This window comes from Zalophus californianus, chromosome 11, assembly GCF_009762305.2.
Source record: "Zalophus californianus isolate mZalCal1 chromosome 11, mZalCal1.pri.v2, whole genome shotgun sequence".
NCBI classification, from domain to species: Eukaryota; Metazoa; Chordata; class Mammalia; order Carnivora; family Otariidae; genus Zalophus; species Zalophus californianus.
The window spans coordinates 58,958,723-58,971,582 of record NC_045605.1 but is presented as its reverse complement, the minus strand read 5'-3'; the positions used below and the strand labels follow the sequence as shown (position 1 = coordinate 58,971,582).

The 12,860-nt window shown below is 57.1% G+C and overlaps 1 protein-coding gene and 1 pseudogene across 1 annotated transcript in view; one reads left to right on the top strand and one right to left on the bottom strand.

Moving 5' to 3' along the window:
* Positions 1-12,860, bottom strand: part of ARAP1 (ArfGAP with RhoGAP domain, ankyrin repeat and PH domain 1) — a 62,297-nt gene that overhangs the window by 16,455 nt on the left and 32,982 nt on the right. Inside the window, 12 exon segments of the mRNA XM_027578829.2 lie at positions 528-702; positions 1,752-1,934; positions 3,118-3,203; positions 5,117-5,316; positions 7,531-7,637; positions 8,458-8,660; positions 9,073-9,193; positions 9,502-9,571; positions 9,939-10,094; positions 10,237-10,370; positions 10,961-11,028; positions 11,631-11,800. Of these exon segments, the coding sequence (XP_027434630.1) occupies positions 528-702; positions 1,752-1,934; positions 3,118-3,203; positions 5,117-5,316; positions 7,531-7,637; positions 8,458-8,660; positions 9,073-9,193; positions 9,502-9,571; positions 9,939-10,094; positions 10,237-10,370; positions 10,961-11,028; positions 11,631-11,800 (1,673 nt within the window).
* LOC113914059 lies at positions 5,373-6,506 on the top strand (annotated as a pseudogene).

Here is a 12,860-nt window from a genome sequence, read left to right as displayed (position 1 = left end):
CAGAGCCCCGCCCAGACAAAGCAGCAGACAGGGCTGCCGTCGCCGTGGGTCACTCGCACACAGAGAAATGCAACCCCCACACAGCAACTCAGATACTCTGCAGCTACACAAACCCCAAAGCCCTCAACATCCCCAGGGGCAAGGAGATATAGATCCACTGCGGCTCAGAGATGCACGGACATGGGCACACAGATGCCACCCTCAAGGCCCACACTGTAGGGCAGGGAGGGACCCACAAATCCAGAAAGAGAGATGCAGAGACAGACACAAAGGGACACACATAGGAAGGGGAAGCCAGACGCACAAATGTACACTGACATGCAAACCCAAACATACCCCAAGCCACACGCTGTTGTACCAGGGCCCTTCAAGGAGCCGCAATCACAGCTCAAGTGGTATGTCTATCTGACCTCACAGGGTCATGCACAGCTTCTGGCGGACCCCCACCCAGCACCCCATCAAAGGGCCAGACCGTGGCAGCAGGGGGGCCCCATTCCTCGAGGTGGACAGTCCCACTGGCCACTCACCCGTGGTCCGGTTGTTCCGAAGGAATTCCATCTGCAGTATCTGGCCTGCCTGCTCGGCAAGAGCCAGGGGCGTGGGAGCCTCAGGATCCCCTGAGAAGCAGTTGACCCCAGCCCCACAGCCCAGGAGAGCTTGGGTCTCAGCCAGGTCTGTGGTAGTGACTGCAGCACACAGAGCCTGGGGGGGGGAGGGGAGGGTCAGCCTAAGCCGGAGTGGGGGGCCAGTGGGAAAGGGGGCTTGGGGGAGGAGAGGAAGAGGAAGGAGTGACCCAAGTCTGGAGGCCCATCCTCAGGTTCAAAGAGAAGAGGCAGGAAGAACAGAGAGAGGAGAGGGGAAGAGAAAGGCCAAGGGATTAGGAGGGTGGGTAGGGGCTGCCCCAGGGGCCCAGGGCTCACCCCTACTAGTAGCCCCTAGGACCCAATCAGCTGCCAAGTCTGTTCTCTAGAGGATCTCAAGCTCCTTCTGCCTTGTGGAAGGGCAGAGGGGGTGCTTTGTAGCTAATTCCTCCCACATTTGAATTCCTCACCGCCTGCCCAGCCCTCCCAACCAATGGGAGTTGCTGCCCCTCCTAGCTGGCGGGCTAGCCTGGGCTGGGCTGGGGGCTGGACGCCTGGGTTCCTGGGAGGTGGAGGCCTGGCTCCCACTGGGCTTCTAGCTGGCCTGAGCCTGCCTGGGTGGGGCTGCTTGGGGGAGGGGCTGAAGGCCAATCAGAGGTCACAAGTGGCATCCCCCTGCCTCGGAGCAGGCTACCTCCCACTCAGGCTGAGCCAGACCAGGGCCCAGGGCTTGGCTCCCAGCCTGTCAGGGCCTGGGGCCCATGTGGGGCCTCAGCTTGAGTGGGGTGTGGATGGGGGTGGGTCAGAGCAGCCAGCTGTTTTTCATGAGCCTGACAGGAAATAGCATCCCCATCAAGTTCACTCCTTTTGGCAGGACTCACAAGGAGCAGGACGGTTCAGGAGACAGAGGAATCAGGAGGGGAGGGAGGCCGACAGATGCTGGGGATGTGGACTCGGCCCAAGGGTCAGGCCTGACTCCTCCTTGCTTTGCCCCAACTCTCCCTGTGGCTTAGACAGGGCCCTTCTGCCCTCTGGGCCTCAGTTTCCCCATATGCCAACTCATCACTGTGAGCTGACGGAAGAGATGAGCTGAGACAGAGAGAGCAATGGGGGGGGGGGTAGAAAGAAAGCAGGTGGTCTCCAGGGGCCCCAGAGGCCCAGTGCCCTGACCTTGTCCAGTTCCTCCTGGTTGCCAAAGAGCGGGTGGTAGCGGCGGTACTTGCCCTCACGGTATTTGGCCTCCAGGTGGTGCCGCCGGGCACCAGGGCTGCTGTTGGGCTGCAAAGCCTCACTGGGGGGCACGTTGGCGGCCCAGAAGCGGTTCCCAGTGCCATTGCCCAGCTGTAAGAAGAGCTGTGGGTGTGGGCAAGAGATCAGACGGGCAGCCTATGGCCAGGACCGTGTGTCTGGTAAAATCTTTGTTTTGAGGTTGTCAGGAAAGGGGCTGGGTGAGCCAGGCCACCCACCCACTTTCCCACCAGGAAAGCTGAGGGGCAGCCTGGCCAGTCGGTGGCTACGGGCCCAAACCGAGTTCCTCAGCTCAATGACAGGACGAGAGGCAGACAGTCTGACAGCTGGATGCCCCAAGCCTGGTGTCTGGTTGGGGGCCTTGCTATTTCCCCCACCCAGTCCCACATCTGGAACTCTGCATTCCTGAGGCTATCACAGTTTGGGGGAGGGTGGGGGGCGGGGTAGCTAACCTGTCAGCCAATGGGGTGGGTAAGGATTTTGGAAACCTCTCCTGTCCTTGACATTCCTTTCTGGGCTCAGGGGAGGAGGAGCAGGGGTAGATGCTAGGGGCACAGATGCAGGGGTCCAGTCATCAGGGGACTAGTTTATTAATCCTTTCACTTTGCTGATCATTCGTCCCACAGCCATTTCCCGGGCTCCCCATCCTGCCTCTTTGTCAGGTCCTGTGTGGGGACGCTGGGTCATGGAAGAGAAAAAACCCTGCCACCCCTGACTCACTCTGTGACTTTGGGCAAGCCATCTTCTCTCCCTGGGCCTCCATGTCCTCATCTTTAAACTGGGGATTCTAACCCTAACTCACAGGGGATGTGACAGCCAAACTGCACTGGGGCCTGCAGCTTGGCTGGGGCTGTCAGGAAGGCCCCGTGTGGTCAGCCTCCTGCTGTAGGTTCTCCTCTGTAACCACTGCACACCTCAGTGTGGGAACCCCAAGTATATAGGGGCATATGCACATGTAAGTGTGCTCCCAGACGCACGTGCTCATACCCACTGGTGTATGTGCGTGCAGATGAAGTAAATAGTTTAGGCTCTGCACGACAGTTTCTGTTGTGTATTTTTTTTTTTTAACCAACCCTTTAAAACTGTAAAAATATTCTTAGCTCACGGGCCAGTTTGCTGACTTTGCCAAAAATCAACTTTTCCAAAATCCCCACCTACTAGATGATCCCCAAGGTCTCTTCTAGCTCCAGGGGGCCAAGGTCTGTGAGCAGGGAGAGGGGTGGGGAGACCCAGGTAGTGGTAGAGTGGAGTGGACCCCAAATGCAGGTGGCAAGCAAGGCCTCCCCACCTCGATGAGTGTTTCGGTCCACACCTTCCTGTCCATCTTCAGGCTCCGCACCTTGGAGACACCAGCGCCCAGGCCACGGTGCTCCCCTGCAGACAGAGGGCCCTCACCTTCACATGAGCACTTACCTTCCTGCCCTCCCTGCCTCCCTGTGGAGCCCAAGCAGGGGCAGACAGGGAGAGGCTGTTCCCAGTGCCGGCCACACACACCCCTGCTCCAGGCACCACAGAACCGAAAAGTCACAGCCCACCTCCCCCCCCCCCCCCGGGAGGTCACTCTGCACGGCCCAGCCACTGTGAACTTTTTTTTTTTTAAGTAAGCTCTATGCCCAACATGGGGCTTGAACTCGTGAACCCCACCCCCGACCCCCACTCTGAGATCGAGTCACATTATCAACTGAGCCAGAGTGCCCCCAGAGTGATCTCCTTAAAATGCAAATCCCCATATTTCAAATCCCTGCTTTAGACCCCCCCAATGGCTCCCCAGAATTAGATCTAAATTCCTTACCTCCTTCTCCTGCAATCTCATCTCAGAATTTCCCCCCAATCCCAATCCTGCTCAGCCATACTCTCCTCCCTCTTCTAATCAACCAACTCATTCCTGCCTCAGCGCCTTTGCACTCACAGTTCTTTCTGCCTGGACTCTCTTCCCCCATCCCCCCAAGGCTGGCTCCCTCCTTACATTCAGGTCTCAGCTGACAGGGCATCTCCTCAGACAGGGCTTCCTGACAAACACATTCTCTGCCTAGCTCTTTATTACCTGATATTTCTATTGGTTCGTATATGTATTTTCTGCCTCTCCCCACTAGAATGTAAGCTGCCTGACGGCAGGAACCTTGAGTGTCTGCTTTAGGGTGTAGCCTCCATGCCTAGAACAAAGTCTGGCATGCAGTGAGCACTTAGTAAATCTCTGTGGAATGAGAGGTCAGGGCAAGTTGGGGCTGGAGGGAATGCAGCCTTACTCAGCTACAGGTCTGAAGGAGCCCTGGGGTAGGGAGCAGGCTGGGACACTAGGAGCGCCTAGCACCACCTAGTTTTGGCTTCAACCTCACCCCCCCTGCAGTCTCCTATGGAGCACCTCATCCACACCAGTCACCCGCACCCCTCCGTGAGTCAACAACTTTCTAAATCAAGTCATTTCTTTCCTGAACGCAGACCTCACAGCCCCAGGTCTCCTGGACGTTTGCCCTAGCTCAGCACCTTCCCCAGAACTATCCCCTGCCCCAGATCCCCATCTCAAGCTGCCCAAAGCTGCCACCTGGGCATCATCAGCTCCCCTGAGAGCCAAATCCCTAATACCTCACGGTGTCTGGCACAGCATAGACCCCCAATAAATGCCAGGTGGAGAGATGAATGCATCTTGGGCTCCAGGCTCTGTCTTTCTCACCTTCCTCATCTGATCTGTCACAGTGACTTTGACACCACAGATCCTGTACATCCCTCGAGTTCTCTGCATCATTTCCCCCAGACCAGGCCTCAGCCTGTTCCTCTCTCGTGGAGCCATTAACAGCCTCCCCACTGGCCTCCAGTCTCAGATTCCACCCACCAGCCAGAGTCTGAGGCACAAATCTGACCATGGCCCTCCCACCCCTGCCTCCCATCTCCTCCAGATGAAACATCAGATCCTCCCACTGCATGCAGAGCCCTGCTAGCCCCGCCTGTCTTGCTTCCCTCCACTCCTCTGATGTGACGGGGAGAGGGGGACGCTAGACCCCAACTGGCCTGGGCTCAAATCCAGACTTACTTGCCAGGCCACCCACAATGAGCCATTTCCCCTCTCTGGGCCTCAGTGTCCTACCCACAGCGTGTGCAGTCAAATCCCTGCCTTGCAATTTCGGTGCTACAGGCTCATCACAGTAAGAAAGGCCTGGCGCACAGATGCAACTTCATCGATAAAGATCTGACTACCGTCTTGGCTTCAGCCCCTCCGGCCAGACAGGCCACCTGCCATCCCGACACACCAGTCCTGTCATGCCTCAGTCTGGTGCCCCAGCCCCACACACCTGCACAGCGCTTGCAGATGACGACACAGAGGTTGATGGAGGCCCAGTCAGGCTGGGCAGCTCCGCAGTCAGCACAGAACCTGTTGGGGGCCACGGCCCAGATGCGCTCGGCCACCTCCGAGGTAGACAGGGCCTCAGCAATGGCTCCCTGCATGGCCTCCAGCCACTGCTCCTTCTCTAGCTCCGATTCGGCCGAGAAGCTAGGGACACAGGAGTGGGGGGTGGGGGCTGGTGGGAGAGGGCTCAGAGAGATTTGGGGGCAGCATGAAGAAGCACAGCATGAAGTGGGCGGAGCAAGGAGCTGAGCACTCATAACCAGAAGAGGGAGGCATCCTGGGTCTGTGAGGAAGGTGGGCATGGACAGAAGCAAGGGTACCATGAACCTAAGAGACACGTGGGGGCTGGGGGAGCCCAGAGCAGGCACTGCCCCACCCAGGAAATAGAAAAGGCTGCTGGGAAGAAATGATGCCTGAACTAAGCCTTGACAGATGAGAAGGGCTTAGCCAGGAGAAGAGGTGGAAAGGCATTCCAGACAGAGGGAATAGCATGTGCAAAGGGGCAGAATGGCACACGGGGCATTCTGGGACCTGTGGCCAAGATGGGCAGACTGGCAGAGAGGAGGCCGGGAGACATATATGGACAAGCCTGTGCTGGGCAGAGGAGGTCAAAGTGCACCCAGAGGTCAACAGAGAAGCAGTGGAGGGTTTCAGTGGGGCAGTGGAGAGGGTAAAGAGATGTCTTCTCTGGTTCTTTCTTTCCCTGCCACCACCACCCCACCTACGTGTGCAGTCAAGATTCTGCTACCCCTATAACTCACTACCATGGTCAAAAAAGGTGTCACTGCTAGAGAGATGATAGGCATTAATGCTGCCTGACCAGAGGTGCTGAAGACCGTGCTCATCCATGAGGGCCTCGCACGTGGAATCTGCAGGCTGCCAAGGCCTTAGATAAGCACTACTCCTGTCTTCGTGTTCTTACATCTGGTGGGCTCGGCCTACATATGTCAGGCTGGTGGAGGCCCTTGGTGCTGAACACCAAATCAACCTAATTAAAGTTGATGACAAGAAACTCGGTGAATAAGCAGGCCTCTGTAAAACCGACAGTCAAGGAAAACACTGGAAAGTGGTTGGTCGCAGTTGTGTGGTAGTTAATGATTATGGCAAAGAATCTCAGGCCAAGGATGTCATCCAAGACTACTTCAAAGGCAAGAAATAAGCAAATAAAAACTTGGCTTTCAACAAAAAGAAAAGACAAGACCCCACTGGCAGTCACAGACAGGCAGCCAACGCGTGAGGCGGTGCCGCCACTGGGCCCGAGGCCTCCCTGGCCTGGGACAAAATGGGGAGGGACCGAGGGGAGGGGCCAAACGGAGGTGAGAGAGCCATGGAGGCAAGGCAGGGGTTGTGCCGGGCATGCGTGGGGCTGAGCGGGAGAGGCAGGCGTCCCCATGGGTGGAGACAGGGGCCTGGGAGGTCCAGGGAGTCGAGGAGGAAGTCACAGGGGGACATACATCCACAAAACTGTTGGACATGCAGGTCTGGAGCTCAGGACAAAGTCCCTGCAGAAGACAGAGATCTAAGCTAAGGACAAAGGACAGGTCAGCGGAGGTGTGACGGTGCCAGTGTTGACAGACAGTTCCCGGGCACTGAGTCAGGTAACAGCTTTACAAAGACTGCTATGGTCTTACTCACAGAGGAAGAGAACTGAGGCACAGAGAGGTCAAGCGATGTGCCCGGGTCACACAGTGACTCAGGGGTGGACCCAGGATCTTATGGACTGAACTGTGTCCCCCAGTGTGACTGCATCTGGAGATAGGGCCTTTAGGGAAGTAATTAAGATTAAATAATGTCATAAGAGTAGGGCTCTAATCTGACAAGACTGGTTTCTTTATAAAAAGAGGAAGGGGCACCAGATAGCTCACTCTCTCTCTCCCTGCACACAGAGGAAAAGCCGTGTGAGGACACAGTGAGGAGGGGGCCATCTACAAGCCAGGAAGAGGGGCCTCACCAGGAACTAACCCTGATGGCTCCTTGACCTTGGACTTCCAGCCTCTAGAACTGAGAGAAAATAAACTTCCGTTGTTGAAGCCCCCCCATCTGTGCTACTCTGTCATACATGGCAACCAAGCTGACTAATACACACGACGTGACCTTAAGGCTTGGCACAGTGCTCCAGAGGTGGCAGCTGACGGCCTGGGAGTGAGTGAGGGGAAGGGGGGGTGGTGATGGTCAGAGGGGGTGGGATAAAAGGGAGACTTCTTAGAAGGGAAGGGTCAGAGCAGGTTAGTGAGTGGAGGTAAAGGATGGGGGGCGCTGGGAAGGGAGGGGAGAAATCAGGGGCAGCTTCCCACATAAGCAAGAAGAAAATCCTGGCAGAGAGAGATGATGCAGGTAAACGAGGGGAGACAGGCTTACCTGAAGATGCGGTAGGGGGTGGTGAGGTCGAAGCTGCGCCGGTCTGCTTCCTTCACGTTGCCTACACTCATGTCAATGAAGGTGATGCCAATGCCCAGGTGGTATTCCTGGCAGGGAGAGGGGAGGGGGTGAGGGCAAGGCCTGGGGGCAGGGCTCAAGGCCCAGGGAGGGAGAGAGAGGAAGAGAAGGTAGTACCTTAGGGACTAGAAAGTACCTTGGAAGGAGATAAAGAGAGCTCAGGAATCTGCACATGGGTAAATGGACCCAGGCTCAGGGGCCATGTAGCAATAGGGAGGGGGAGCAGGGGGCAGGGCAGTGATGGGAAGATAATCCTCAGGGATCAGGCAGGGGGCAGCGACAGAACTAGGAGCAGGAAGGGTGGCCAGCACAGGGCTGAGCTCAGTCGGGGGAAGGAAGAAAGGGAAGGGGCAGGGCTGAGGGACCAGGGTGGGCAGGGGACAGGGCTGAGGGACCGAGTAGGCACAGGGCAGGGGGAAGGCTGAGGGACCAGGTGGGCAGGGGGCAGGGCTGAGGGACTGGGTGGGCAGGGGGAAGGGCTGAGGGACCGGGTAGGCACGGGGCAGGGGGAAGGCTGAGGGACCAGGGTGGGCAGGGGGCAGGGCTGAGGGACCGGGTGGGCAGGGGGAAGGCTGAGGGACCAGGTGGGCAGGGGGCAGGGCTGAGGGACTGGGTGGGCAGGGGGAAGGGCTGAGGGACCGGGTAGGCACGGGGCAGGGGGAAGGCTGAGGGACCAGGGTGGGCAGGGGGCAGGGCTGAGGGACCGGGTGGGCAGGGGGTAGGGCTGAGGGACTAGGTGGGCACAGGGCAGGCTGAGGGACCGGGTGGGCACAGGGCAGGGGAACACTGAGGGACCAGGTGGGCAGGGGGCAGAGAAGAGGTTTAGCAAACTGGCTGACCCCTTCGCACCTCCAGATTCTTGTACAGCTGCACTTTGTCCCCAACCACGGCCACATACAGTTTATTCTTGAAACCGCGTAGTTCTAAGCTGCCAGCACGGTCAGGCAGCTCTGAGCCCCGGACACCCAAAGGGTAAGTGCTAGACAGCCGGGCTCGGGCTCCCTGCTCGGATGCTGCCTGCTGCAGGGCCTGCAGCCACTCCTTCCGCTCCGCTGCAGGCAAAGGGGACAGAGTCAGTCTGAGGTCAGCCTGGCAGCCCTCCAGGCTCCTCAGGCAACACCTCTGCCAGCAAGTCCACCCAGACTGGCCCACCTATCTCCGATGATCTCTGAGTTCTCTGACTTGGACAAGCTACACTGAGCAAGCCACTTCGCCTATCTGAGCCTATTCCCCTGTAAACGGAAATATAGTGGTTCTGAGGACTCGGTGGGTATCTCAAGCACAGAGCCAGTCCGAGAGTGCCCCTCACTCTCCCCCACCTCGTAGAGGACGGACTCCTCTCTGGGTTTGATGTTGGGGGAGCAGAGGTGCCTCGGTTCTCCCCCCACCCAAACTTATCAACACCCCCCCCCCCCACCACTTATCAGGCCAAACTGCCAGTCTTCTCCCTGCCCTCCACCTCACCATCACTCTCTGCCCGGAAGGCAAAGGTCCGGTTGTTCGTGATCACTTCAAACTTCTGGTCTCCAATGGCAGCGACGCGGGAGATGCAGGCCACAGAGATAAAGCGCTTAGAGTAGGCATCCTGGGGAAGAGAAGGAAGCCGTACTTCCTGGGCCCAGAGGCCCAGCCCCTCCTTGGCTCCCTCAACCTCAGCTGAAACCAAAGCTAACCACAGCTCCGTCTCCCACCGATGGTCAGGGACAGCCACCAAAACTGACCCTGACCACAGCCCACAGCTGGCTGGCTGGCCAGAAGACACGGCTCAAGGAGTCAAACCGGAGCTCTGGTGAGGACTCGTCTGGGGAGGGACTCCACCTACGTCCAGTGTCAAGGGTCGGCCCAGGGCCAGGTTGGAGCAGGGGTCTTGTCAGGGACCAACACGGGCCTCACCTTGTTACTGTCAAAGTATCGCAGGTGATCGGCATCCAGTCTTACCCATCGCTTCTGATAGATATAAGATCTGGAGAGGCAGAGACAGAGGGACAACAGAGCAAAGGATTGGGGATTAGAGGAGAGGCTCCAAGATTACCCCAGCCCTCTCTGGCAGTCACATACAAAGTTAGGAATAGCCAGGTTCAAGGGAGGAAGGAACCCAATGGTCACTGAGAAGATGGATTTTTATCTACAGCAAGAATGACTGAAGTCAGACTCAAAGTAGGCCTTCCCAATTTTAAGGGTAATAAAACATACGTCTGGTGGGGATGCCTGCAGAGAGACCTGTTCAAATAACCTTAGCCCCTCTGGTTCTCAGATCTGGTATGGCCAGTATCCTAGAGCACTCCCATCTCCATGCAGAGAACCAGCAGAACCTAACAGGCCTCACTCACCCCTGCGGTGGGTTCTTGTCCAGCCAGCCGGCCTTGATGACCGGTGTGATGGGGGTGGGGTCCCCAGGGAGCCCGTCCATGGTGGGTGGTGGTGGCTCGGGGATCAGGAGGCTGCTGGGCAGGGGTGAGCTCAGGCTGCTGGCGTGCCATCCACCACTGGGGAAAGAGGAGAGGGAATGAGGGAGCCCAGGAAGGGGGCTCCCCCAGGGGAGGGGCTGAAGAGGTGGAGTGGCCGGGCTGTGCTTGGGAAAGGAGGGTGGCTGGGTGGGACAACCACCGGGGAAGAGTAGACACTTACTTGGGGACGCCCTCATAGGCATGGTCATCCTCATCTTCATCTCCTTGGTTTTCGTCTCCAGACAGCTCCTCCCCCTCGCTCAGCAGACTGGCCACACGCACAGCCCGTGGGACGTGGCTCACTGGGAGCTCCTCCTGGCACCCCCCGCCCCCGAGACCCACTCAGCATCATGCTTCCCTTCGAGCCCCAGATCACACCCACCCAGGGGTGCCACGCCCCTGTGGTCCACTCCGTCCAGGACCCACACAACTCAGCCCTTTCCCTGCTGTTTCCACACCCTCCCCCTGCCGGCAGACCACACAGGGACCCAGGGAGACAGCATCAAAGACAGAAAGATGAAAGGATAGTGAAAAATACTCAGGCATGGAGAGTTAAGATACCCGTGGAGCCCAGGAACACAGAAAGTGAAAGAGATGGAGGGAGACTCTCCAAGGGAGAAGTGCTCAAGACCCCAGGGGAGAGAGGAGGCCGCACACAGCCGTCCAGACATGGCAGGAGGCTGGAGCTGGGGCCACAAGCAAGCGTCCGCAGACCCCTGGCCCAGAGCTCAGGTGCTATGCTCCATCCCTAAGCCCTGCATGGTGAAACGACAAGGGGGAAGGAAGCTCTCCCGGGAACTGATGGCCCTTTCTCTCTCGGGTGGTCCCCAGGGTCTGCAACGCAGCTGGGCAGCCCACCCTCCACTCTGACGGACAGCCCAAACCCTAATCGCCACCTGCCCCACCTTCTTGGTCATCAGGCCGGCTGGGGCCCCTGGCCCCTCCTCTGGAACCTCATCGTAGTCAGAGTCATCTGAGGAGAGAGAGGGGTGGGAGGAGACTCAGAAGCAAGGAACCTAGCCTCCCCTCCTGGGCACCCTGGCCTGGCTTCACATAAGACACCCTCAGCCAAAAGGAGACCCTCATTCCAGCCTGGCTTTCAGAAACAGGCACAGGGGACAGGAAATGCTATTTATACTCTCAGGGCTTCATAGGACAGTACTAGGGGTGGCCAAAGGACAGGAGGTCTGAATAGGTGGCAAGTTTGGGGGTCAGAGGCAGGGGCTGTCTCTTTTTAGGCTTTTGCCTAAAAAAGTAACAAGAATCAAGAATCAAGAAAAATGGACAATCCAAGGAAAAGCAAACCATTGACAACCATGGAAAATATTCCTAGACTTTAAGCCATGAGCCACTCAGAAAGTTTGCTACGTGCACTTAACAGTCAGTAGATCAGATAGGTGGATGGGTGCCGTCTCCATTGTGAGGATGAAGAGAATGATGCTCACCTGTCCAGGGCCACACTGTGTTGGTGGCAGAACCCAACAGAAAGTTTGATCCTTGCATCCTTACAGACTCTGGAGGGGCCCTGATTCCATTCTACGCACTGGGAACCCCGTGCCTGGCTACGGCACTCACCGAACTCTGCGAGCAGGCGAAGAGGCTTCGGGGGGATCTCCGGGGGGCTGGGAGGTGGAGACGTCGGCTGTGGAGGCACCCGGGGGAAGGTGGCCGGGGGCTCCTCAGGCTCTGGCTGGGGAAGGGAGGACAGCGGTGGTGACAGTAACTCCTCTTCCTTGGAGGGAAGGCTGGGAAGAGACCAAAAGTTGGGCACCAGGGGGTTAGCTCCAGGCAGCTGAGTCACTGGGCTGGCTCACTATGTGACAGAGCCAGGACTCAAACCCACTGAGCCCCCAGCTCACCTGAGCTGCAGCAAAGCTCATTCATTCCACAAACTCAGACAGGAGCCCCACCACCACCACCTCACTCCCCTGCCCCCAAACCTCCAAGCTCCTCAAGTTTAAAGGAAGCAGGTCCCTTCTTTGGCCATGAGCTGGTCCTGCATTGCTGTGACCGGGTCACCTGTCCCCAAAGCTCCAGCTTTCAGCCACATGTACCCATAGGGTCTCCAATCTAGAAGAGCCAGAAGGGGTTAGGGAGTGGTCTGCATCCTAGCCTGGGGAGTCAGGTTAGACTGGAGGAGGTGATGCTTTACCTGAGCTTTTAAGGATAAGAAGGCATTTGTTGGCGAGTGGATCGGTCAGGATCAAAATGGGCATCCAGGCCAAGGGCACAGACCAGAGCCTTGAAAACCAAGTCCTAAGGCCCTGAGTTGTGGATCTCTGGCTCAAGACCACCCTCTCTCTTGCCCCAGACACGGATGTTCACCACCCCCTGGGTGCCCTCAGACCCCTCAAACTCACCTGATCCCATCATACCCCTCTTTTTTTTTTAAATTCCGATACAATTACCATACAGTGTTATGTTGGTTTCAGGTATACAACATGATGATTCACCAATTCTACACATTTCTCAGGGTTCATCATGCTAAGTGTACTTTTCCCCTTCACCTCTTCCCCCATGCCCCCGCTCTCCTCCCCTCTGGTAACCACCAATTTGCTCTCCATATTTAAGCGCTGGCTTTTTGTCTTTTTTGTTATCTTTTTGTTTCTTAAATTCCACATATGAGTGAAATCATACGGTATTTGTCTTTCTCTGACTGACTGACTTCACTTAGCATCACAGCCTCTAGGTCCATCCATGTTGTTGCACATGGCACAGTCTCATTCTTTTTTATGGCTGAGTAATATTTTATATGTGTGTGTGTGTGTGTCTATATACATATATAAATATATATCTCCCACATCT